This window comes from Mesoplodon densirostris, chromosome 2 (assembly GCF_025265405.1).
Source record: "Mesoplodon densirostris isolate mMesDen1 chromosome 2, mMesDen1 primary haplotype, whole genome shotgun sequence".
Taxonomy (NCBI): domain Eukaryota; kingdom Metazoa; phylum Chordata; class Mammalia; order Artiodactyla; family Ziphiidae; genus Mesoplodon; species Mesoplodon densirostris.
In genome coordinates this window covers 45,212,861-45,240,367 of record NC_082662.1, presented here as the reverse complement: position 1 = coordinate 45,240,367, position 27,507 = coordinate 45,212,861, and the positions used below count along the sequence as shown (strand labels likewise).

The 27,507-nt window shown below is 37.6% G+C and overlaps 1 protein-coding gene across 9 annotated transcripts in view; it reads left to right on the top strand.

Annotated features, from left to right (window-relative positions):
- TUT4 (terminal uridylyl transferase 4) overlaps nucleotides 1-27,507 on the top strand; it is a 143,983-nt gene extending 116,476 nt beyond the window's left edge. For 2 of the 9 annotated variants that reach the window (XM_060089810.1, XM_060089802.1), the window contains 10 exons: nucleotides 3,010-3,087; nucleotides 3,240-3,417; nucleotides 3,712-3,759; nucleotides 3,848-3,930; nucleotides 16,361-16,476; nucleotides 17,410-17,633; nucleotides 18,245-18,345; nucleotides 21,481-21,928; nucleotides 25,710-25,868; nucleotides 27,307-27,507. In XM_060089810.1, the coding sequence (XP_059945793.1) occupies nucleotides 3,010-3,087; nucleotides 3,240-3,417; nucleotides 3,712-3,759; nucleotides 3,848-3,930; nucleotides 16,361-16,476; nucleotides 17,410-17,633; nucleotides 18,245-18,345; nucleotides 21,481-21,928; nucleotides 25,710-25,868; nucleotides 27,307-27,395 (1,524 nt within the window). In that variant the 3' untranslated portion in view covers nucleotides 27,396-27,507. Of the gene's footprint in view, nucleotides 1-3,009; nucleotides 3,088-3,239; nucleotides 3,418-3,711; nucleotides 3,760-3,847; nucleotides 3,931-16,360; nucleotides 16,477-17,409; nucleotides 17,634-18,244; nucleotides 18,346-21,480; nucleotides 21,929-25,709; nucleotides 25,869-27,217 lie in introns of all 9 variants that reach the window. The other 7 variants (XM_060089811.1, XM_060089809.1, XM_060089804.1 and 4 more) reach the window with 6 other exon arrangements.

Sequence of the window (27,507 nt, the reverse complement as noted above, 5' to 3'; positions counted from 1 at the left end):
TGAATTAATTAGGCCTGCCAAGGCCAAGATTATTCTCTCTATTAGTCTAATTGTTGTTAAGGCTTTAAATTTGGGGACCTTAAGCATAATTGCCCCAGTAATATTATAGCAGCCATTTGCTATAATTTGCTGTGACTTTGATAGAATACTGTGATTAACCCAAATGGAACACAAATTTTGTTTTCATTGTGGTTTGTCTCTGTTCTCTCATTATGTTACCCATGGATGAGGAACCATTGAGGCAGCATGATATAATGGAAACAGCGGTCAGAGCATGATTTTGGAGCCAGAGATAACTGGTCTGAATCCTAATTTTGACATGTGGCCTTCAACAAGCTGCCTGACTGCCACTAGTCTGAATTTTATCATCAGCAAAAATGTAATAATAGTAGTATTATTTCCATGTTGATGTAAGGAACAGAGACATCAAATGCCTTTGAATGTAGTAGATGCTAAAGTAGGAGTTTATAAATGGTGATTGCTCTTATTATTAATTTTATTATTATTATTATCATTAGCAGCTTTATTAACATTATTATTGGAAAAATGTAGGTAGGATTTCTGTAGCCAACTTCAAGAACTGTTCCATTATCTGCTTAACAGACAGTGATTGATGAAATGAGAGACAGTCCATGGGATGTTTTCCATCATAATGAGCTCTGATTGTGGGGGGCTTTGTGATACATATGAACTGATGATATATGGATTTTTGCTTCTGGCCTTTTTTGCTTGTCATATGGGACCCCTTGTCCATTGCTCTGGCATCATTTAAGTATTGATCATTGGCATCGATCAACTTTTAAGGGTAAGGATATGTTTAATGAAGCTGATGATCTTTGACTCCATTTGTAATTGAACCTAAACTTTAAGTGACTGGGTGTAATAAGTAAGGCACTGCTAAGAGTGTTTTTCATGATCAACAATACAGAGTTCTTTAGGTCAAAAGGAGCTTTCCTAAGCACAATGATCTTGCTCTGTTCCAGCAATCATCATAAGTAAAAGTAAATTTTCACATAAAAATTAATACTAAGAGAGGATTAGGGAGTGTTAGTGTCACTTGATATTATGAACTATGTTTTCTTAGCTTATATCAGCTTAAAAATTGCGACTGAATGGATGAACCTTGAGGACATCATGCTAAGTGAAATAAACCAGTCACAAAAGGACAAATACTATATGATTCCATTTATAGGAGATACCTAGGGTAGTCAGATTCATAGAGACCGAAAGTAGAATGGTGGTTGCCAGGGGCTGGCAGGAGAGAGGAGTGGGAAATTATTGTTTAATAGGTTCAGAGTTTCATTTGTATAAGATGAGAAGAATTCTATGGATGGATGGTGGTGATGGTAGCACAACAATGTGAATGCACTTAATGCCACTGAACTGTACTCTTAAAAATGACTTAAGATGGTAAACTTCATTATGTGTGTTTTACCACAACTAATAAAATCACAATTTAAATATAACAGTAGATATATATATATAGCTTATTTTATATATAAAATACCATAATAAAATAAAAAAATAAATATGGAAATGTACAGGGTCACTCCTTGTACAAACTTGTTTGGTGAGGTTTTAGAGAGAAGGCTTGAGTGCTTGAGTAGAGGATGATTGCTGTTGAGAGAAAGAAAAGAGAGAAACAGAAAGAGAAGGTAAATGTGTTGTGTGTGTGCAAAAGAAAGGATAGTATTAGTACTTCTAAGGGCTGAAACAGAGTGGATAGTTAGGCACTATGAAACATGAGAGTTCATTAAAACAGGTGGCAAATCAGTGATTAAATGCCCTCCAAAGCCCACAGGTCATTTACTGTGTTATTAGCCAACATAATTGGGTTTGGATGTTGGTTGTTTCTCAAAAGTAAGAATTCTGTTAAAGTAATCAAGGTCTAAAGAGGCAGCTTGTATAATAGCATCTTAATCTATGATGGAGCCATGGGGACAGCCTTATCTAGTGGTTTTAAAGTATGTTTTGGTAAGCTCTAGGAGCTCAATAGTGTATGTGTGAGGAGTGGAGGAAGGAAAAGATAAGGTATAGTTTTCTCCACTTAGGCTTTTATCAGAGTACCTCTGTTTTTATCTGTTTTACATGTTGAATTTACAGGAAGGTTCCATCTTAGGAAGGGGTTCTACAGCTTAAAAGAAAAATAAAATTTCAAGAAAACTGACCTAATTAAGCTAATCTCTTATTTTCATTGGGAAAACTGAGGATTTGGAAGGATAATTGTCTTGTCCAGAATCACTACTTGGCAGGACTAAGACTAGAAATGAGGTCTGCTGACTCTGAACTTATTCCAACTTTTTACTTTATTGCTTCTCTTTCTTAAAACTCCTATAGAAAATAATTCTCAAAATTGCTTGTAGAGGTCAGTTGTGCCTGTACAGTCATCTTGTGGAATTCTTCTAGTAAAGTAGCATTACCTTCCCCCCTTTCCTTAGGACAGTGAATTACTATTCATAATTAATCATGAAGATTTCATGATCTTTATCAAAATGTCAAGGAAAGCTACCTAATTTTCTGTTTTAAAATATCAGTGTCCCAGCACTTTTCAACCTCATCTGATACAGATAACTGATTGAAGGTACTAGAGCCCTTCCCCACAACAAATAGCTTCTTTGATTTCCTTTAAGGTGTACAATCAATAAGTATTATCTCTTATGTATTTCTGCGTCTGTGATCCTTTGATGAAAATGCTATTTTCATCTGCTTTTTCTTTAGTTTTACTTCATTAAACTTGGGCTGGATGTGTTTTGATAGCCAAATAGATAATATCAAATGTATTGTTTGGAGAGTCTGAGGTTCTTAAGATATCCTTTCCCAGCTTTGGTCTTTCAGATACATTTTATTCATTAATAACTTGACATCAGATTATACCATCTTGACATGTTCCTTTTGGAATAAGTGTTTCACTATGTCTATTATAGGTAAATTCTAAAATGATATGAGGGTATTTAGGCTTTTGGGTTGGATGGCTTGAAATCTAATAGTAAAATTGATTTTTTAATGCAGATCTTTGATGGAAAACAGATTCCACAGAGAATGGTTGATGGATGGAATGCTTTTTTCTTTGATAAAACAGAAGAACTGGTAATTTTTTCATCGTTTTTATGTTATGGAATGCTCACTGATGCATGTTTAAGATGTGCATAATTTAAGTTAATAACTTTACTTGGACTTGGAGGTCCATATTTTGGATATGTATAGACATGTCTCTCTCCTTTCTTTTTTCTCACCTGTAGAAAAAACGTTTACCTTCACTTGGAAAGAACACAGAAACATTAGGAGAGCTTTGGTTGGGACTGCTTCGCTTCTATACTGAAGAATTTGATTTCAAAGAATATGTAATTAGCATTCGGCAGAAAAAGCTATTGACAACTTTTGAGAAGCAGTGGACATCCAAATGCATTGCTATTGAAGGTAATCATTCAGCTGATATTAATTCAGGAACAACATGAAACAGAGCAAAACAGAACAAAAAGCCAGAGTTTTATTTGGCCAGTGAAACTGAGGGGAAAACTGAAACACATTAGAATTTGGAAGATTCTTCCTCTTGGTTTTTATCAGTTTCCATCCTTTAATCTATAATTATAAAAGAATAATTTTCTGACTTTGATGGTCTGAGTTACGTAGTGTTAAACTCTAGTTATGGCTACTAACTATATTTATGTTACAACGAGCATAATTCTTAAATAAAAAATATTTCTTTTCTAGACCCTTTTGATTTGAATCATAACCTTGGTGCTGGAGTTTCTAGAAAAAGTAAGTTTTAAATGTAGAAATCCCCTACTTTTAAAGCTCTTACACATTAAGGTCTGCATCTTTATTGTTTTTCTTCTTTCTTCAATAGTGACCAATTTCATCATGAAAGCATTTATCAATGGAAGGAAACTTTTTGGTACCCCCTTTTATCCACTCATTGGCAGAGAAGCTGTAAGTTTACATAATTTGAATTCTGAATCTTTTCTTTTTCCTTATAGAATTTTTTTTTTCTTTCTTTTTTTTTTTTTTGTAGTACAAGAAACCTAATCCTGTTCCAAGTTGGTGTTATTTATTTGGCTGTGCTGGGTCTATTTGTTCTTACTGCACTTATCATAGTCCATAGTAAGATATATATTTGCTAAATTTTGTTTATTTATTTAATCTATTTGTTAAATTCTGTATCCCCCACTAGACTATATAGCTCCATGAGGACAGGGTTCATGTCTGTAAGGTTCACCATCGTATTTCCAGTGCCTGTTACAATTTCTGGCACATAGGAAGCATTTGTTGAACAAATGAGGGTGGATAGTCAAGACTCAGGATCCTTTAATCTTGAATTTGAGGTTCTGCCTACTGCCTCTCTTCTGTCTCTTGAAATCTTGATGAAAATATAAACAGAGAGGTCAACACTGAAGTAATACTTTATTTGCTGAGGCTTCTGCTTTAATTTTGGTGTAGCCCTTGGTAAGCTGAATTAGCATGGAACTAAGAGGATTCTTTTTTTTTTTTTTTTTTTTTTTTTTTTTTTTTTTTTTTTTGCGGTATGCGGGCCTCTCTGTTGTGGCCTCCCCCGTTGCGGAGCACAGGCTCCGGACGCGCAGGCTCAGCGGCCATGGCTCACGGGCCCAGCCGCTCCGCGGCATATGGGATCCTCCCAGACCGGGGCACGAACCCGTATCCCCTGCATCGGCAGGCGGACTCTCAACCACTTGCGCCACCAGGGAGGCCCCCTAAGAGGATTCTTTTTGCCTGAAATGGGTGGTGTAGTGTCCCCCATTCCTCTTGGTCTTACTCTGGTTTTGGGTTGCTTTCTAATGGGAGGATGTCATAGTTTCACAGTGAAAGAAATGAGAAGAAGTCTCAAAAGAGAAACCAGGTCTCTGTTTTTGCATAATGAATATCCTTGATCTTGTTCAGTCCAGTTTCATCACTCTTTCTTGGAGTGTGGGGTAAGAAAAGCAGAAAAAGTCTAGAGCTTTTTCCCCATGGAACATTTTTGATAGTCCTGCCTAATAGGGGGTGGGGGTGATAATAACTATAGTGGAAATAAAATAACAGGAAATTTGAAACAACACAAAATTCTTGCAGGAACAAAATGTCTAACAAAAGGAAAATACAACAATAATTTTACTAACATATTAATTAAAATAGCAGTAAATGAAAAGCACAGTCAGATCACAACAAATCTGGTGATGCACTGATAAAACATTTTACCTGAAAATTGTGGGAATTCTGTTCGTGTGTATATGCGCATATGTTTGGTGGGAACCTAGCAGTTTCGTGCAGTCAGACTTTTTAGTAAAATACTAATGTAGTGTCCTCAGTAAATTGGAAATGTGCTAATTTAGTCTGTGAATACAAAGTTTTAGTAACTCTTAATTATTCAGTATGTTATAAGTAGTCCTCATAGATATCAAAGTCTTTGGTCTTGAATGTGATTTAGTCTAAGAACCAAACATCAGTTTGGAGCCCATCACAAAGGGCCTGTGGATCTGCCAATCATCTTTTAATCTACTTTATTCTGTTATAAAGTCAATATGTGGTATTTTATAGCTTGGATATACCAGTTTAACTATTCTCCTTTGATGGACATTTAGGTTGATATCAGTGTTATAACTGATATAGTAGAAAAATAACCTTGTTACATAGTCTTTCATGCTTATATTTTCCATAGTAAAGTTTATTATTTCAACACATATTTACTGAATTCCTACCATGTACCTATTTCTCTGCTATGAACTGGGATTATAACAGCATACAAAGTAGATGTGTTTCATCCCCTTAGATTCTAATGAAGATGAAGACAAGTATATTTTCTGTTCTTTCACCTTTCTTGCTCACTTGAACATTCCCACTTCAACTATTCTTCTATTCACTAGGTCCTCTGACATATTGACACATTTTTTCCCAATCTATCAGCTATCTACTGTCTTCATTTTTTTCCCCCATTTAAACAGATTCCCTGGTACCTCCAGCATATACCTTATATTCCTTTGTACGATTGTCCTTCTTTTGCACCATTATGTGTTCAACCTTAACATGAACTCAGCCATCCACCATTTCTCTATGCTTAGCCTAAGCACTGATGGAAAAAAAGTCTTAAAGCTAGGCAGTTTTGTTTATATAGCACAACTATAAATTAATGTTCATCAGCCTCAACTGGACTTTCAATACTATCTGACATTCTTCTACATTTCTTTAGTTACCTGTGTCTCGCATTCAATAAGAACTATTTCATATTTTATTTATTTTACTCAAAATTCAGTACCCATCTTTCTTCTCTGCCTTTCTCATGCTTACGTGTTTTCCCTTTGAGACAAAGATGATATTAGATAGATAGATACTCCTTCAACTTTCTGCTACCAGATCTATAAATCTGCTTACATTTTCAGATATCTCTTCTTTTTTTAAAATTTTATTTCATTTTGGAGCATAGTTGATTAACAGTGTTCTGTTAGTTTCAGGTGTACAGCATAGTGATTCAGTTATACATATACATATATCTATTCTTTTTCAAATTCTTTTCCCATTTAGCTTTTTACAGAATATTGAGCAACATTCCCGTGCTATACAGTAGTAGGTCCTTGTACAGATACATACAGTTGGTTATCTATTTTAAATATAGCAAAGTGTACATGTCAATCCCAAATGCCCAATCTATCCTTCCCCCCGACCCTTCCTTCCCAGTAACCATAAGTTCTCTAAGTCTGTGAGTCTATTTCTGTTTTGTAAATAAGTTCATTTGTATCATTTTTTAAAGAATCTGCGTATAAGCAATATCATATGATATTTGTCTTTCTCTGTCTGACTTACTTCACTTAGTATGATAATCTCAAGGTCCATCCATGTTGCTGCAGATGGCATTATTTTGTTCTTTTTAATGGCTGAGTAATATTCCATTATATATATGTACCACATCTTCTTTATCCATTCATCTGTTGATGGACATTTAGGTTGCTTCCGTGTCTTGGCTATTGTAAATAGTGCTGCAGTAAACATTGGGGTGCATATATCTTTTCAAATTATGTTTTTCTCTGGATATATGCCCAGGATTGGGATTGCTGGATGATATGGTAGCTCTATTTTTAGTTTCTTAAAGAACCTCCATTCTGTTCTTCATACTGGCTGTACCAATTTACATTCCCACCAACAGTGTAAGAGGGTTCCCTTTTCTCTACACCTTCTGCAGCATTTATTATTTGTGGTTTTTTTGATGATAGCCATTCTGACCGGTGTGAGGTGATAACTTCGTTGTAGTTTTGATTTGCATTTCTCTAATAATTAGCAGTGTTGAGCATCTTTTCATGTGCCTCTTGGCCATCTGTATGTCTTCCTTGAAGAAATGTCTATTTAGTTTTTCTGCCCATTTTTTGATTGTTTTTTTTAAATTTAATTTATTTTTGGCCGCGTTGGGTCTTCGTGCTGCGCATGGGTTTTCTCTAGTTGCAGTGAGTAGGAGCTACTGTTTGTGGCGGTGCACGGGCTTCTCACTGCGATGGCTTCTCTTGTCACTGAGCACAGGCTCTAAGTGTACAGGCTTCAGTTGTTGTGGCTCATGGGCTCTAGAGCTCAGGCTTAGTAGTTGTGGCGCACAGGCTTAGTTGCTCCACGGCATGTGGGATCTTCGCGGACCAGGGCTCGCACCTGTGTCCCCTGCATTGGCAGGCAGATTCTTAACCACTGCGCCACCAGGGAAGCCCCTTGGTTGTTTGTTTTTTTGATATTGAGCAGCATGAGCTGTTTGTAAATTTTAGGGATTAATCCCTTGTTGGTCACATCATTTGCAAATATTTTCGCCCATTCTGTGGGTTGTATTTTCATTTTGTTCATGGTTTCCTTTGCTGTGCAAAAGCTTTTGAGTTTCATTAGGTCCCATTTGTTTGTTTATTTTTTTATTTCCATTACTCTAGGAGATGGCTTGGGAAAGGTATTTCTGTGATTTATGTCAAAGAGTGTTCTGCCTGTGTTTTCATCTAAGAGTTTTATAGTATCTGGTCTTACATTTAGATCTTTAATCCATTTTGAGTTTATTTTTGTATATGGTATTAAGGAATGTTCAAATCTCATTTTTCTACATGTAGCTGTCCAGTTTTCCCAGCGCTATTTATTGAAGAGACTGTCTTTCCTCCATCGTATAGTCTTGCCTCCTTTGTAATTGATTAATTGACCATAGGTGTGTGGGCTTATTTCTGGGCTTTCTGTCCTGTTCCAGTGATCTATATTTCTGTTTTTGTTACAGTACTGTACTCTTTTGATGACTGTAGCTTTGTAGTATAGTCCAAAGTCAGGGATCCTGATTCCTCCAGCTCCGTTTTTCTTTCTCAAGATTGCTTTGGTCATTCAGGTTCTTTTCTGTCTCCATGCAAGTTTAAGATTTTTTTGTTCTAGTTCTGTGAAAAATGCCATTGGTAATTTGATAGGGATTGCATTGAATCTGCAGATTGCCTTGGGTAGTATAGTCATTTTGACAATATTGATTATTCCAATTTAAGAACATGATATATCTCTCCATCTGTTTGTGTCATCTTCGATTTCTTTCATCAGCGTCTTATAGTTTTTGTAGGACAGATCTTTTGTCTATAGGTAGGTTTATTCCTAGGTATTTTATTCTTTTTGATGCGATGGTAAATGGGATTGTTTATTTAATTTCTCTTTCTGATCTTTTGTTGTTAGTGTATAGAAATGCAAGAGATTTCTGTGTATTAATTTTGTATTCTGTAACTTTACCAAATTCATTGATGAGCTCTAGTAGTTTTCTGGTAGCATCTTTAGGGTTTTCTATGTGTAGTATCATTTCATCTGCAAAAGTGACAGTTTTACTTCTTTTCCAATTTGGATTCCTTTTATTTCTTTTCCTTCTCTGACTGTCATGGCTAGGACTTCCAAAACTGTTGAATACAAGTGGCGAAAGTGGTTATCCTTGTCTTGTTCCTCATCTTAGTGGAAATGCTTTCAGCTTTTCATGGTTGAGTATGATGTTAGCTATAGGTTTGTCATATATGGCCTTTATTATGTTGAGGTATGTTCCCTCTATGCCCACTTTCTAGAGAGTTTTTATCATAAATGGGTGTTCAATTTTGTCAAAAGCTTTTTCTGCATCTAATGAGATGGTCATATGGTTTTTATTCTTCAACATGTTGATGTGGTGTGTCACACTGATTGATTTGCATATACTGAAAAATCCTTGCATCCCTGGAATAAATCCCACTTGATCATGGTTTGTGAGTCTTTTAATGTATTGTTGGATTTGGATTGCTAGTATTTTGTTGAGGATTTTTGTGTCTATGTTCATCAGTGATATTGGCCTGTAATTTTTTTTTTGTGGTATCTTTGTCTGGTTTTGGTTTTAGGGTGTTGGTGGCCTCATAGCATGAGTTTGGGAGTATTCCTTCTTCTGCAATTTTTTGGAATAGTTTCAGAAGGATAGGTGTTAACTCTTCTCTGTTTGATAGAATTTGCCAGTGAAGCCATCTGGTCCTGGACTTTGGTTTGTTGGGAGTTTTTAATTTTATTACCATTATTTTTTAATATTTATTTATTTATTTTTGGCTGCATCGGGTCTTAGTTGAGGCACGTGGGATCTTTTGTTGCAGCGTGCCAGCTCTATTGCGGCACGTGGGCTTCTCTCTAGTTGTGGTGCGTGGGCTCCAGAGCGTTCAGGCTCAGTAGTTGTGGCACACAGGCTCTGTAGTTGTGGCACGTGGGCTCTGTAGTTGTGGAGCGCAGGCTCCAGAGCATGTGGGTTCTGTAGTTGCAGCATGTGGGCTTAGTTGCCCCGCGGCATGTAGAATCTTAGTTCCCCAACCAGGGATCGAACTTGCGTCCCCTGCCTTGGAAGGCAGATTCTTAACCACTGGACCACCAGGGAAGTTCCTGTTGGGAGTTTTTTAATCAGTTTCAACTTCAGTACTTGTGATTGGTCTGTTCATATTTTCTATTTCTTCTTGGTTCAGTCTTGGGAGATTGTACCTTTCTAAGAATTTGTCCATTTCTTCCAGGTTGTCCATTTTATTGGCATATAGTTGCTTGTAGTAGTCTCTTATGATCCTTTGTATTTCTGTGGTGTCTGTTGTAACTTCTCCTTTTTAATTTTTAATTTTATTGATTTGAGCCCTCTTCTTTTTTTTCTTGATGAGTCTGGCTAAAGGTTTATCAGTTTTGTTTATCTTTTCAAAGAAGCAGCTTTTAGTTTCATTGATCTTTTCTGTTGTTTTCTTCTTTTCTATTTCATTTATTTCTGCTCTGATCTTTATTGTTTCTTCCCTTCTACTAACTTTGGGTTTTGTTTGTTTTTCTCTGGTTGCTTTAGATACAAGGTTAGGTTGTTTATTTGTGATTTTTCTTGTTTCCTGAGGTAAGATTGTGTTGCTATAAACTTCCCTCTTAGAACTGCTTTTACCTGTTCCATAGGTTTTGGATCATTGTGCTTTCATTTTTATTTGACTCTAGGTATTTTTTAATTTACTCTTTGATTTCTTCAGTGATCCATTGGTTGTTTAGTAGCATATTGTTTAGCCTCCACGAGTTTGTTTTTTACAGTTTTTTCCTTATAGTTGATTCCTAATCTCATAGCATATGGTCAGAAAAGATGCTTGATATGATTTTTTTTAATTAACTACTTTATTTTATTTATTTTTGGCTGCGTTGGGTCTTTGTTGCTGCATGCAGGCTTTCTCTAGTTGTGGTGAGCAGGGGCTACTCTTTGTTGAGGTGTGCGGGCTTCTCATTGTGGTGGCTTCCCTTGTTGCAGGTCATGGGCTCTAGGCGTGTGGGCTTCAGTAGTTGTGGCACGCGGACCCTAGAGCACATGGGCTTCAGTAGTTGCAGCATGTGGACTCAGTATTTGCAATGCGCGGGGTCTATGGACGCAGGCTTCAGTAGTTGTGGTGCATGGGCTCAGTATTTGTGGCTCGTAGGCGCTAGAGCACAGGCTCAGTAGTTTTGGTGTGCAGGCTCAGTAGTTGTGGCGCACAGGCTTAGTTGCTGTGTGGCATGTGGGATGTGCCCAGACCAGGGATCAAACCCAGGTCTCCTAAATTGGCAGGTGGATTCTTAACCACTGTGCCACCAGGGAAGTCCCACTTGATATGACTTTAATTTTCTTAAATTTACCGAAGCTCATTTTGTGGCCCAGCTTGTGATCAGTCCTGGGGAATGTTCTATGTGCACTTGAGAAGACTGTATATTCTGCTGCTTTTGGATGGAATACTCTGTAAATATCAATTAAGTCAATCTGGTCTAATGTGTCATTTCAGGCCTGTGTTTCCTTATTGATCTTCTGTCTGGATGATCTGTCCATAGATGAAAGTGGAGTGTTAAAGTCCCCCACTATTATTGTGTTACTGTTGATTTCTCCTTTTATGGCTGTTAGTATTTGCCTTATATATTGGAGTGCTCCTATGTTGGGTGCATATATATTTATAATTGTTGTATTTTCTTCTTGGATTGACCCTTTGATCATTATGTAGTGTCCTTTGTCTCTTGTAACAGTCTTTATTTTAAAGTCTTTTTTGTCTGATATGAATATTGCTACTCCAGCTTTCTTTTTTTTTTTTGCGGTACGTGGGCCTGTCACTGTTGTGGCCTCTCCCATTGCGGAGCACAGGCTCCGGACGCGCAGTCTCAGTGGCCATGGCTCATGGGCCTAGCCGCTCCGCAGCATGTGGGATCTTCCTGGACCAGGGCACGAACCCGTGTCCCCTGCATCGGCAGGTGAACTCTCAACCACTGTGCCACCAGGGAAGCCCTCCAGCTTTCTTTTGATTTACATTTGCATGGAATACCTTTTTCCATCCCCTCACTTTCAGTCTGTATGTGTCCCTAGATCCGAAGTGGGTCTCTTTTTTGTATCCATTCAGCCAGTCTGTTTCTTTCGGTTGGAGCACTGAATCCATTTACCTTTAAAGTAATTACTGATATGTATGTTCCTATTGCCATTTTCTTAGTTGTTTTGCATTTGTTTTTGTAGGTCTTGTTTCTTCCCTTCCTCTTTTGTTCTCTTCTCTTGTGATTAGATGACTAACTTTAGTGTTGTGTTTGGATTCTTCTTGTGTGTGTGTGTGTGTGTGTGTTTGTGTGTATCTGTTGTAGATTTTCGGTTTGCAGTTACCATGAGATTTCAATTAGCAGTCTACATATAAACAAGATTGTCTTAAGTTGCTGGTCTCTTAATTTCAAATGCATTTCCAGTGTCCTGCATTTGTGCTCTTTTCTTTTCACAATTGCTGGTTTTGACATCATATTTGTGTGCAGATAATTTCCTACCTTTATTTGTTTCTAGTAGTGGCCTTTTCCACTTAGAGAAGCTCCTTTAGCATTCATTGCAAAGCTGGTTTGGTGGTGCTGAATGCTGTTAGCTCTTTCTTGTCTGTAAAGCTTTTGATTTCTCCATTGAATCTGAATGAGAGCCTTGCTGGGTAGAGTATTCTTGGTTGTAGGTTCTTCCCTTTCATCACTTTAAATATATCATGCCACTCCCTCCCAGCCTGCAGAGTTTCTGCTGAGAAATCAGCTGATAACCTTATGGGAGTTCCCTTGTATGTTATTTGTTGTTTTTCCCTTGTTGCTTTTCATATTTTTTCTTTTTCTTTAATTTTTGTCAGTTTGACTACTATGTGTCTTGGCGTGTTCCTCCTTGGGTTTATCTTGCCTGGGGCTCTCTGCCCTTCCTGGACTTGGAAGACTGTGTCCTTTCCCGTGTTAGGGAAGTTTTCAGCTATTATCTCTTCAAATATTTTCTCAAGTCCTTTCTGTCTCTGTTTTCCTCTGGGACCCCATAATGTGAATGTTGGTGCATTTAATGTTGTCCCAGAGGTCTCTTAGATTGTGTTCATTTCTTTTCATTCTTTTTTCTTTATTCTGTTCCATGACAGTGAGTTCCACTATTTGGTCTCCAAGCTCACTTATCTGTTCTTCTGCCTCAGTTACTCTGCTATTGATTCCTATATATTTTACATTTTTCATTTCAGTTATTGTATTGTTCATCTCTGTTTGTTTGTTCTTTAGTTCTTCTAGGTCTTTGTTAAATATTTCTTGCATCTTCTCAGTTTGTGCCTCCATTCTTTTTTCAAGATCTTGGATCATCTTCACTATCATTACTCTGAATTCTTTTTCTGGTAGATTGCCTATCTCCACTTCACTTAGTTGTTCTTCTGAGGTTTTGTCTTGTTCCTTCATCTGGGGCATATTCCTCTGCTGTCTCATTTTGTCTTGACTTTCTGTGATTGGCAGTTTCCTTTCTGCAGGCTGCAGTATTGTAGTTCTTCTTGCTTCTGCTGTTTGCCCTCTGGTGGATGAAGCTGTCTGAGAGGCTTGTGCAGGTTTCCTGGTGGGAGGGTCTAGTTCCTGCCCCCTTGTGGGTGGGCCTGGGTCTTGTCCTTCTAGTGGGCAGGGCCATGCTCAGGAAGACTTTAAGCACCCTGTCTGCTGATGGGTGGGGCTGTGTTCCCACCTGTTGGTTGTTTGGCCTGAGGCGTCCCAGCACTTGAGCCTACAGGCTGTTTGGTGGGGCTAGGTCTTGGGAAGGAAATGGGGTCTCCATGAGGGCTCATGCCAATGCGTGCTCACCAGAACTGCTGCTGCCAGTGTCTTTGTCTCCTCAGTGAGCCACAGCTGCCCCCACCACCTCCTCCGGAAACCCTCCAGTACTAGCAGGTAGGTCTGGCCCAGTCTCTTACGAGGTCACTGCCTTTTTCCCTGGGTCCTGGTCTGCACGGGATCTTGTGTATGCCCTCCAAGAGTGGGGTTTCTGTTTCCCCCAGTCCTGTGGAATTCCTGCAGTCAAACCCCACTGGCTTTCAAAGACAGATTCTTGGTGGGGGGGCTCCTCCTCCCATTACCAGACCCCCAGGCTAGGAAGCCTGATGTGGGGCTCAGGACTTTTAACTCCTGTGGGAGAATTTCTGTGGTATAGTTAATTTTCAGTTTGCGGGTTGCCCACCCAGCAGGTATTGGATTTGATTTTTACCGTGATTGCGCCCCTACTACCATCTTGTTGTGGCTTCTTCTTTGTCTTTTTATGTAGGGTATCTTTTTTGGTAGGTTCCAGTGTGTTTTTTATTTTATGTTTTTGTTGATGGTTGTTCAGCAGTTGGTTGTGATTTTGGTATTTTTGTAAGAAGGGGTGAGCTCATGTCATTCTACTCCACCATTTTGCTGGCCAATCACCAGATATCTCTTCTTTATCAGAGACTAGTCCTTCCATATGCACTCTAGATCCATTTGTATTCTCTTTACCTTAAATCTTCAACCTCTTCATCTGTGAAAAACATTTTCAAAGATGAAATACTTAAAATATAATTGCAGATTAGCATTAACAAATGAACATTTGCCTTCTGTTTTAATGATAGGGAACACTAACTTTGAACCCCAGTTAAGCAAAATGTCTCCCCCGGAAAGTATCCTTTTTTTTCTAATTAATAAACTTATATAAAAAATTATACTCTATTATTGTTAGTATATTTTGAACTTCTTCAATAAAAAATTTGTGAAAATTTGCTTTCTCTTTTGTTATATAAGTACCTACATAATACCTTCAATTTTACCACAACACCTAAAATTTTAACTTTCTGGCTCTTTACAGAAGAAGTTTGCTGACCCCAGGTCTAGGCCACCTTAACTAAGACGGTGGGCTGAAGAAAGAAGAATATCTAAAGAGATAGATATTCAGGAGTAGAATGGATACAACCTGGTGATTAATTAGAGGTGATGAGTTAAGGAGAATAAGTTCAGGGTGATTCCTAGGTTTCAGCCATAAGCAACTGGGTGAACTGCGAAAGGCCTTCATTTTGTCCTGTCAGAAAATATGATGAGGAAGATTTTAATTAATTATATTGGTTTCATCAATGGTAAATGTATAGAATTATATTGCATCCTTTTTTAGAAATAGAACTTTACTGAGAAATAATTCATGTACTGTACAGTTCATCTATATAAAGTGAGCAATTCATTGGTTTTCAGTATATCTGCAGGATTGTGCAACCATCACTACATCTAGTTTTAGAATGTTTCGTCCTCTCTCAAGGAAACTCCTGTCCTCATTAGCAGTCAATCCTCATTCCTTTTTCGTCTCACAACTGTAGATTTGCCTACTGTGGACATTTTATGAAAATGGAATCATAGCATATGTAGCCTTTTGTGACTGGTTTCTTTCATTTAGCAGAATGTTTTCAGGGTTCACGTTGTAACGTGTATCAGTACTTCATTCTTTTTTTTATAGTTGATTGATATTCAGTTGTATGGTTATATTACGTTTTATTTATTCATTCCTATCAGTTTGTTGGAAATTTGAATTGTTTCTACTTTTTGGCTATTATGAGTAGTGCTGCTGTGAATATTTGTGTACAAAATCTTGTGTGGATATATGTTTTCATTTCTTTTGGGTGTATAACAGTAGAATTGCTGGGTCATTTTGTTAAGTTTATGTTTAACTTTCTGAGGAGCTGCCAAACTGTTTCCTAAAAGAGCTGTGCTATTTTATATTCCCACCAGCAATATATGAGGGTTGCAGTTTTTTCACTTCCTCACCAATACTTGTTATTGTCCTTTTTCTTTTTTAATAGCCATCCCAATCGGTGTGTTTCTTATTACTTTTATCCCTGACATTAGATAGATTTAAAGAAGAAATCAAAGAGTGCTAAGTGGACATGTTCTCTTGCGATCCAAAGATATGGGTACTATCGGGACAAACTAGTCTCTGTGATAGTGCAAAACTGAGGTAAAGCTTAGAAGCATAAGCAAGGTAGTAGGATAAAGCAAAAACAAGCCTGATTCTTCTAAGACTTGGGAAAATGATTTAATTCTTATTGGTTCTCTACAGTCTTTTTAGGTGTATTCTACTTTATATAGTAAATGTTATATATTATTGAAATGTTGAATGCAAATCCAGTGATATTTTAAATAAACCAGAGGATTGATTTCTTTACATAGAGCTCTTGTAAAGAGAATGATTCCTTTCTGGATGTAGCCTGGTGGGGCAGAAAACACGAGCTTTGTAATCAGGCAGACTTAGCTTTAAATCCTTTATCTGCTACTTACCAGCTTTTTTCTGTGGGCAAACGACTTCAACTTTCTGAGCCTCAGTTTCCTCATCTATAAAATGAGCATGGAAATAATATCTACTTTCATTGAGATATTACACAAAGGTGCTACAGATGAATGAGAAAATAATGTGGATGTGTAGTGGTTAGTACTGTTAGCAGCTGTGATATTGATGATGATAATTCTGAATCTTGTTTTCATATCATGGTTTTAGTTCAGTGAAATATTCGTTGATATTTATTTCCTTTTTCAAAAAATCACTTTGGCATCTTAGTCTCCTTTCAATTTGGATTCAAAAGTTTATAGTGATTTTTTTTCTAGTAAAGTTGTATTTTCTCCCTAGGAGTACTTCTTTGATTCCAGAGTACTAACAGACGGAGAACTGGCTCCCAACGATCGATGTTGCCGTGTGTGTGGAAAAATAGGCCACTACATGAAAGACTGCCCTAAAAGGAGAAGGTTGGCAAATGATTATGTATTAACATTGCAGGGAAAATAAATGTGGGACAAATTGAAGCTATGACTGTGTTCAGATATGTTTAAGTTGAGAAAGTTCAGGGCTTTCAGTTGAACCTTTAGGTCAATATATGTTTTGAGTGGCATTTTGTGAAAGAGTGGGATTTATTTCTGGTACAGTGGTGTCTCATGATGTTTATTCGTTCATTTATTCATTAATTCACTCAGGTTTTTTTTTTTTTAACTGAAGAAGCATTTATTAACACCTACTGTGTGCTGGAAACTGTGCTAGAATCCAAGGGGAAGAAAAGACCAAGATACGGGGTTCTTGCTGAGGACCTCACAGTTATGAAAACCAATAATTAAAATATAATTAATTGAATCTTTGAGGTATATGCTGTGAGATATGCCTATATAATATTTACCTTAAGGAATATACATCCTCTGTGCCCCCTGAAAATACATCTATGAAACATACTTTACTATGTTCTATATACTGTGTTAATAGGCCAGGATAATCCCTTCTTTAGTCATTAAGTCTTGCCTAATATAAAGAGCTTAGAACTTTTCAGACAGAGTAAACTCCTAGTTTCCATCACTGCTATTTGTTAAATTTAGAGAAGACACTTACCTTCTCTAAACCTCAAGTGTCTTCCACTATAAAACGGAGATAGTAAATACCAACCTCTAAGGATTGTTACAAGATTAAAATTTGATACTAAACATTACAAAATGATTATTGTATTATAAAACTACTAGAGTACCCAGTTTCTGCCATATGAGTAGGTGTGCTATAAATGTGAGAACCCTTGCCTTCAAAATGATGCATGAAACAATGGGCACATTAATCCCTTTATTGTGAGACTCATGCATAGTTTAGTTTGTTCTATAGTTCATTCAGTTTATAAGTCCCTAGCCCCACATTATTGGTATCAGCAGTTTACTGTTTAGACTAAAGAAGAAAGACAGTGAAGAAGAGAAGGAAGGGAATGAAGAGGAGAAAGACTCCCGAGACCTTCTTGACCCCCGAGACCTCCACGACACTCGAGACTTTAGAGACCCCAGAGACCTCAGATGTTTTATCTGTGGAGATGCAGGACATGTGCGAAGGGAGTGCCCAGAGGTCAAGCTGGCCCGTCAGAGGAATAGCAGTGTGGCAGGTAAATAGAAAAGGCCAAAAATAGTTTCTGGTGGAAATAAAGTCATTTATGTTTGTGTCATTCTAAGGACCCTGATTATTCTCTATTCTAAACATAGCTGTATGATTTTGGACCTTATAATTTATCAAAGAGAGAGAGATTTTTTCTGGGAACATATAGGAGAAATTATATCTCTTCCCACTGCTTTTATGAGAGAGGGAGATCTGTCCTGTTATGTATCGTAAGGAATTTCATGAATTAGAAACCCAAATGAGAGTTTATTGAAAGAAAAAAAATATAAGTGATGATTTCCAGTTATTCAGATTCTTGTTGCAGAAGTTATTTTCTTAAATAAATATATTGTCTCCTTTAGAAAAGGCAATATGACACTTGTTCTTGTTTCCAGGACCAGTGTATTTTTTTTTTAATGCTCTAAGGATTGAGAAATGGCTTAACAAACAAGAAAAAAAATGAGTTGTTAAAAGTCCTTCAGTAACATAATCATAGTTTAAAAGTCCAAGTTTATAAAATCTCAGATTTGAGACTGTTTTACCGAAGAAGAGAATTTATTGATTGTCATTTCTCTGTTATTTTCTTTATCTGTTGAATTTCTTTTTGATGTCTTCTCTTAGCAGCCCAGCTGGTCCGCAATCTTGTAAATGCCCAACAGGTGGCTGGTTCAGCCCAACAACAAGGTGATCAGTCCATAAGGACTAGACAGTCCTCAGAATGTGTAAGTACTCTGCCTGCAGATGGGTTGGTCTTGGCAGGAAGATAGTACTAATTTTGGTAGGTGATAGGATCTTTCAGATTGGTAAATACAGTCTTCAAGATTACACAGTGCTTTATAGAGGTGTCCTTGCTAGGCACATCAGCTAGAATGTGCATTACTTTTGGAGTAATGTAGATCTGGGTTTATATCTATGGGCAAGCTACTTAACTTCAGTGAACCTGTTTCTTATTTGTAAAATAAGGTAACTACCAAATAAGGTTGTTGGTTGTGGTTGTATTAAAATGAGGTGATAGGGCTTCCCTGGTGGCGCAGTGGTTAAGAGTCCACCTGCCGATGCAGGGGACACGGGTTCGTGCCCCAGTCTGGGAAGATCCCACATGCTGCAGAGCAGCTGGGCCCATGAGCCATAGCCACTGAGCCTGCGCATCCAGAGCCTGTGCTCCGCAACAGGAGAGGCCACAACAGTGAGAGGCCCGCGTACCACAAAAAAAAAAAAAAAAAAAAAAAGAGGTGATAACTTTGATGTTTTAGCTTTTGCATAATGGAAGAATATGAGTACCATTAATTAAAAATAGACCCCAAAATTGAGGTGTATTAAGGGTTTAGTACTGTTAGGGCAATACATGCATGGCACTTCACTTGCTTGAAATTTTGTGTGTCTTCTTATCGCTGATATGGATACCTAGTGAAATATATCCTGTGAAAGATGGAGTATTTAATTAGAGTTCAGATTCACAGGTCTCATATTAACTTTGCTGAGTTGCTCTAACCTTTGTCTAAATCTGTATTCACCTTGCACTTCTTAAATTAATAGTTAAATACTAACTGAATGCTTACTCTAAATCTGACACTATGCTTTTAGTGCTTCACACGTATTATCACATTTAATCCTTTGAATGGACATGTGAAGTGGTAGGTATTGGTGTGATCAAATTTTACAAATTGGGAAGCTGAGAATAAGAAAAATTAAAAGATTCAAACCCAGGTCTGTGCAGCTTCAAAGCTGTTATCTGTTAAAACATGCTAAATCTTATGTGATCTGTATTTTAGAAAAAATTCTTAGAGAATTTGAAGAGCAGCAGTAGGGCTTGTCTTGGAAAAACATTTAGGAGCCCACTAACCCTACCTCAAACATTTGAATATGTACTACTATGGGCCTGACAGTTTCATAAAAGTTATATAATAACAATTATATTAACTAATATTTATTGAGTGCTGTGTGCTGTATATGCATTTGTTCTTCCTGTTTTATTAAAAATATTTTTAAAATGTTGAAAAATTATAGAAAATAATAAACATCCATGCACTACCACCAGGCTTTAACAATTCTTAATGCTTTGTTGTTTGGTTTATTAAAAAATTACCCACAGTTGACAACCCCTATGCATTCCTCTTAGATGCTTTTCCCATCTTAAAACCTTCCTACCATCCCTTCCTTGCTACTAAAACTTATCTACTATTCTGAATTTGGTGTTTATATTTTTGACATATATTGTTGTAGTTAATCTTCACAAAAACCTCTGATGTAGATTCTATTATTATTTATACCTTATGGGTGAAGAAGCTGAGATTTAAGTTTCTTGCATGAGGTCAACAGACACTTGGAACAAGAACTTGTATCCTTAGGTTCTGTCTCCAAAACCTGTGCTCTAATCACTTTCCTGTGGTGCCCCTAACTTTCTTCTTCTGCTTCTAGCACTCACTTTTTTCTCACCTGAGATTTGGGTAAGAGTCTGACTAATGAACATTGCTATTCGGAGGTCTCACAAAGCACTGCAGCTTCAACATATCTAGAATGTAGCTTATATTTCTTTCCAACTCCCCAGGTTTGCCTGTTCCTTCTGTGTTCTCCATCTCATTGAATGATCCTGCTATCTATCTAGTTTCCTGAACTACTACTCCTCCCTCAGCCTCCACATCCAGTCAGTCACAAGGTCCTGTTGTTTCTATCTGTAAAAAATAGCTTACAACCATTTGCTTCCCTAGCCTAGGCAACCATTTCAAATTCCAATTACTTTTTTTTAAAAAGGACATGTGTTTGTGTACCTATAACCTTTAATTATGTTGTTCCCTCTAACTGAATCTTCCCTTTTCCTTATCTCTGCCCTTTTATCATACTGTTTTCTATTTATCTTGAGTCTCAGCTTAAAGGCCACTTCCTTCAGGAAGATTTCCACTTTCCTTCATCTTATCTTCCCTCCTTCTCCCAAAGTGGGTTTAGGTGTTCCTGCTCTGGGATTTCATTGTATATTATACAGTGTTTATCATAGTAATTATTATACTCTATTGTGATTGCTTATATAATCTTTATCTGTTCCTCCTCTTTCCCCCATTGACTTTAAGCTTTATGAGGGCATACATGTTAGTATTATATTTTCAATACCTAGAACAATGCCCAGTACATAATTTTTTAAATTCTTTTTTTAATTTTTTATAAAATTACTTATTTTATTTATTCAGTTTTTGGCTGCGTTGGGTCTTCATTGCTGCTGGCAGGCTTTCTCTATTTGCGGCAAGCCGGGGCTACTCTTCGTTGTGGTGTGCGGGCTTCTCATTGCGGTGGCTTCTCTTGTTGTGGAGCATGGGCTCTAGGTACGTGGGCTTCAGTAGTTGTGGCACATGGGCTCAGTAGTTGTGGCTCATGGGCTTAGTTGCTCCACGGCATGTGGGATCTTCCCGGATCATGGCTCTAACCCGTGTCCCCTGCATTGGCAGGTAGATTCTTAACCACTGCACCACCAGGGAAGTCCCCCCAATACTTAATTGACACTCAGTAAATGCTTGTTGAGGAGCTGAATGAAAGTGACTCTGAGATATTTAGATGTAAATTTCTAGTTAAAATTGGAATTGTGGGTTCTACATGATGGGTATGATGTCTCGGCTCTCTCCTTTGGGCAGTAAAAAGGTTTATGAGATAAAACCTCTGTGAGAGAGGGTTTGAGAACTTTGGGGAAAACTCTGCCTTTATATAAAATGAGGTTCTGTTATTATTTGTTACTATGTATATCATAGAGTTCTATTTATAATATTCTAGTAAAATAACTCCATAGTTTTATATTTTGATAATCTTTGCTTTTATAAAATTAAGATGTTTGTAAATTAATTTTAAAATGTCTTTTTTTTTTTTCTCTGCAGTCTGATTCACCATCTTATTCTCCTCAGCCCCAGCCATTTCCACAGAACTCTTCCCAATCCACTGCCATTACCCAGCCTCCATCTCAGCCAGGATCCCAACCCAAGCTTGGCCCACCTCAGCAGGGGGCCCAGCCCCCCCATCAGGTCCAGATGCCTATGTATAACTTTCCTCAGTCACCACCAGCTCAGTATTCTCCCATGCACAATATGGGATTGTTGCCAGTGCACCCCCTCCAGATCCCTGCCCCATCCTGGCCTATTCATGGCCCAGTGATCCATTCTGCACCAGGCAGTGCCCCCAGCAATATTGGCCTGAACGATCCCAGCATCATCTTTGCACAGCCTGCTGCCAGACCTGTGGCAATCCCTAGCTCCTCTCGTGATGGACACTGGCCTCGTACTGTGGCTCCAAATTCCCTGGTGAACAATGGTACAGTGGGAAATTCGGGTAACCCTTCCTTTTCTTCTTTTGTATCTGTCTGTCTGTAGAAAGTTGGATGATTGGTATTATTGGTTGAACCTGGGAAATAAATGTGAGTAAAAAGATGGCAAGCAGTGTTTATGGAGGGGCAGTATAACATTAGATAAAGGTAAAGAGTATAGGCTGTGGATTCAGACTGCCTGGATATGAATCCTGGCTCTGCCATTTATTATGTGGCATTGGGCAGTTGCATAATCTATTTGTGCATTGGTTTCATCTGTAAAATAGGTGAATTAATAGCACCTAACTCACAGGGACGTTGTGAATATTAAATGAGGTAATAAACATAAATTTTAGTTATTATTTTGTTATTTTAAGTTTTTGCTGCAGTCTTGCTTGATGTAGGTATTATTAGCATTCATTTTACAGTTGAGGAAATTGAAGGGTTAAATAACTATCATCCTGTTATAATCATAGTAGATCCAAGATTTAAACCAGTTTCATTCTTCAAAACCTGTAAACTTTGCCCTAGACCCTTACTATCTTTTAGTAAGGAGCAATTTTTTTTTTTTTTTTTTTTTGTGGTACACGGGCCTCTCACTGTTGTGGCCTCTCCCGTTGCGGAGCACAGGCTCCAGATGCGCAGGCTTAGCGGCCATGGCTCACGGGCCCAGCTGCTCCGCGGCATGTGGGATCTTCCCGGACCAGGGCACGAACCTGTGTCCCCTGCATCAGCAGGCGGACTCCCAACCACTGCGCCACCAGGGAAACCCATAAATTAACTTGTTTTTTTTGGTTGTTTGTTTTGTTTTTAATATTTATTTACTTATCTGGCTATGTGAGGTCTTAGTTGTAGCATGCAGGCTCTTTTAGTTGTAGCATGCGGATCTAGTTCCCTGACCAGGTATTGAACCCGGGCCCCCTGCATTGGTAGCACGGAGTCTTAACCACTGGACCATGAGGGAAGTCCCCTTATAGTAAGGAGCAATTTTTAAAAAAGAAAAAGATTAGTAGCACTTTATAGCTTAAGAAAGAATAGTTTTTTTTTTTTTTTTACTGATATCTAAGTAATACATATTCTTTGTAGAGCATTTGAAAAAGAAAAAGAAAATCATATATAACCTCAATTCCTAGACAGAACTGCTCAGAAATATTTTGGTGTATTACCATCCAGTCATTTTTTTATCTTTGCATATTTAAAAATAGTTGATAAATTCCATTCATCTAGTTTTATATGTAGATTTTTTCTTACTAGGGAAAATTTGAAATGAACACAAAAGGAGAGATTAAAGTATAATGAACCCCCCCCAATACCCAGATTTAACAGTTATCAGTATTTTCTATTTACTCTTTGTGATTCTTCTGTAATTTTTGTCTGTGATTCTTTTCCTTATTAACTGCTTGATTATCCTGAAATATTGTTTGTATAGGAAATGCAGACTAAAAGCTTGATTCTTTCCCTTTATCAATTTTCAAAATAATTTTAGTGATAATTTTAAGCAAATATATATTATTCCTTAAAGCACTCAGATCTCTTTGGAATAATACAGATAATATATTTTGCTGAGCAGAAATTCCAGAATGTGGGAACTCATTTAAATTTCCAGGAACAAAGGATATATGTCATACATGGCCATTCTAATGTGGCCTCTGCTTCTCTCATTCAACAAATATTTATTGTGTGCATGCCACGATATGCATCTTGATAGTCACTGAGTTATATAACCATGAAGACAGACCCAATGCTTTGCCTTTTGATATATCGACTCAGTTTTAACTCCTTCTTCTCCCTACCTCCTTGATCTCTGTTTCAGTCTTAATGAACTAATTAATTAACATCCTACAAACACACCGTACTCTTACCCCTGATTGTTTACCTAAGTTGTTCCCTCTGCCTGGAATATCCTTTCCATTAACTCTCCTGCTCAGTCTCACCTCCTTCTCCTTTGCTCCAAAGCTTGGCTAACCTACTCATCCTCCATTTAAAAATTTAGATCACTTTCTTCAGGAAGCCTTTAATTCCTGTTGATCCTGTCTTCCAGTTGTATTAGGTATCATTTCTCTCCTTCATGTTTCCTTAGTATCCATATTATAACACTTGTCTTCCTGTGTTGAAATTGCCTGTCTACTTGTCTGCATAATGCATTAGACTGAACTTTTAGAGGTTATGAATTGTTTCTTGCCTGTCATTGTCTCCCTGGTGTCCAGTATAGTGCCTGATGTAAGGTAGATACATTATTTGTATAATATATTATTATTATGTAATAAAGTGTTATGCAGCAAATATTTATTATTTGTTGGATGGGTGCACAACTCCTAGTTAATATTACAGCTAAAGTTAACATTATGTTAAAAATGGAGAGACCAGATGGGGACATATTAAAATGATACTAGTGGTTGTATTAGAGTAGGAGGTTGTATGAGTAGTTTTTACCCCATTTTTCAGATTATCTTTAATGATAATTTTTCAGACTATCTTTAATTGTATTATGAAAATACTTGGTTGCAAAAAATGGCCAAGAGAGATTGAAGTATAGTCTAAAAGATACCCTTTTATGTTAAAACATTTCTCAATTGGTCAGGACCTCAATACAGTATACCCAGTCTTATTTTTTGTAAACTCTGAGCTCTGCAGCTTCAGCTCTTAGTTGTAACTTGTCTTTATGAACTTGCAGTGAACCAGCTGCTTTGTTTACCTGGTTAGCTCCTGAGAAGACTGAGCTTGGTAGGAGTGTGGCTAGTATGGGTTTCAGTTTACTTGCTCCCTATTCCTCCCTATCCTGTACCTCCTAACTTCCTGCTAGGAAGTTTAGTGAATAAGGGCAGTGTCTTTTAGATTATTTCCTGCCACATTGTGATCCTGAATGAGAAAAGCCACCAAAAATGATCCAGAAGATTCAGGGGTTACTGTGCTTTGAAAGACGTACTTAAAGATAGATCTTAAAGGGAAGTAGATTGGTGGGAGTGGTTTGCCATAGAAAGAATAGGACTCATATTTTTTGAGTTCCTACTTAATATGACAGAATTTGTGCAGGCCACTTTATTTTTGTTATCTCATTTAATCCTCATAACAACCTGGGGTTCATAATTAAACCTTAGTAATTTTTGTAACTGGTATTTGAACTTAGACCTGTTGGGCTCCAATGCTCAAGTTTTCAGCTATTTCACCACAGTGCCTCAGCTTCTAATAGGATCTCCTTCCAGGCCAAGATATAATTGATTCTGGTATAGTTGGCATTGTCTTTAGGATAAAATGTTAAGCTCCTTAGTGACCTACTAAGGTTCTTCGAAATATAGATCCTACCTACCTTTCCAGCCTTTTCTCTAACCGCTGCCTTCCTTTACCTCTGTCTCTGTATTGCCAGTCATTTTGCAGCTTCCCAAACTTGCTGTACTTTCCTGCTTCCTGGCTTTTGAACACACTATTCCTTCTGTCTAAAATGTCCTCCTTGTCCCATTTTGCGTAACTTGTTCCTTGTCCTTTAACACTCAATTTAGTCCATCATTTTAGGAAAACCTTCTCTGTCCTTGAACAATTGGGTTAGTCCTCTCTTTAGACACCTTCCACCGCTCTGTTATAGCAATTACCACATATTATTGTGTATGACTTCTTAAATGTTTCCTTTATGAATAATTTGAGAACAATTACAGTGTTTTTATTCCTTAAAAATTTTTTTTGGTATCCTCTGCATTTAGCATATTTCTTGGTCAGTGGTAGATACTCAATAAATCTTTGTGGAATGAAGGAATATTTGAATGAACAAAGTGATGTTTTAAAATTTGTCTCTCCTTTATTGTTGAAATGCAGAGCCAGGATTTCCAGGACTAAATCCTCCAATTCCTTGGGAACATGCACCACGACCCCATTTCCCTCTTGTCCCAGCTTCGTGGCCTTATGGTTTGCATCAGAACTTCATGCATCAGGGAAATGCCAGATTTCAGCCCAACAAACCTTTCTATACTCAAGGTACCATTGCTTACGTATTTATCACAGGCTGGGTGGGTTTTGTTCTGGGACAAGGGGCCTTTGTAAAGGCCAGTATCTTGGAGTGAAAATTTATGAATTCAGTAAATATTTATTGAGAGAGCATACTGTGTGTCAGACTGTGCTAGGTGCTTATTGCTCAAGCAAGAATTAAATAAAACCCCTGCACTTAATGCATATTTTATTAGGAAAGCCAGACCTGTAAAATAGACAAGAATAGGAGCTTAGAGGAATCAGTTAACTTTGCCCTAGCAGAGAGAGCAGAATATAGACACCAGGGATCAAATTGCACAGGATTTTGACAGTCAAATTAGATCTTGAAAGAGATTTGGGATTTTTTTCCTAGAGATCATGTAGAGATTAGAGAGGAGGAGTGTTCTTAGCTGAGGCCATAATACATGCAAAGTCACTGAGTTTTGCCTCAGTGAAAAGAATAGGAAAAAAGAGAAAAGAGAAAATAATAGGACTAGATGAGGTAAATGGGAAAATGTATAGGTGATGAGGCTAGAGGCGGTAGGCTGAGGCCATATTATGAAGGAGTTTGGACTTAGTAAGTGGTGGGGATCTAGTAGAAGTTTTTGAGTTGAGTAGTGACAGTCAAATTTGTTTAGCAAAACTAAGACTTGAATGACATTAGAATTGATTATATTCTGTTGGTCCTAATGTACCAATAATGGCTTTGATCTAAGTAATGAATAGCATTTTATCTAGCCTACTTGCCTCAGCAGTATCTCAGTTCAAATAGGGAACGTCTGAATCTGGCCTTCAACCCTTGGTTAACTTAGGAGATAAGAAAACTAGAGTCAGTTAATACAGTTAAACTAGGAGTTCAAGAAAGTAAAGAAAGGCACTCTGGGAATGTTGACTAAATAAAATAACTTCTAAGGGGAAGCCCCTGCTATGATTATCAGGCTTGATACACTTAAGCCTTCGTAAACTATCCATTGTACTTGGTGTGGCATTGCTGTATTATAGAATGGCAGAACCTTAACTATGGCTGGTTTATTCTGAGCAAAGAACTAGGGCTGAGGGAAATGACTATTGATTATACAAGCCCTTTTGGAGGAGGAGGAGAGTCTGAAGTTCTTCCCTGGTGGATTTTTTCCCCTTAATTCCTCCCCTCCATCTCTCTTGTCTCCTCTGTTTTCTTTCACATACTCACATTTTCCTTCCCTCCTCCTCCTTCTCCCCCCACTAAATGTTTTGACATGCTTCATCTCCTCTTTACTATATAAATAGGAAAAAAGAGAACTAGCTACAGTTAATTCTAAGAGGTTTTCAGATAAATAGGCACAAGCCTTTCAGTTTCCTGTCTGTGTTGTGTCCAACAGACAGATGTGCCACCCGTCGGTGTAGAGAGCGTTGTCCCCACCCACCAAGAGGAAACGTGTCGGAGTAATGCGAGTCCATTTTCTTTCAGCTGGTCTACCGATGCACAGCAACCAGCCAATCCTGCTGTCTCAAGGGTATCCGTACCTCAGTGTCAGTTACATTCAGCAGAAAAAGTGACATTTAATGGAAAGCAAAACAAATCAGGTCCTGATTTAAAATTTTAACACGTTTAGATAGCTTATTTAAATTCTAAGACTGTTTTTAAAGACTGTATTATTTGTATATAAAT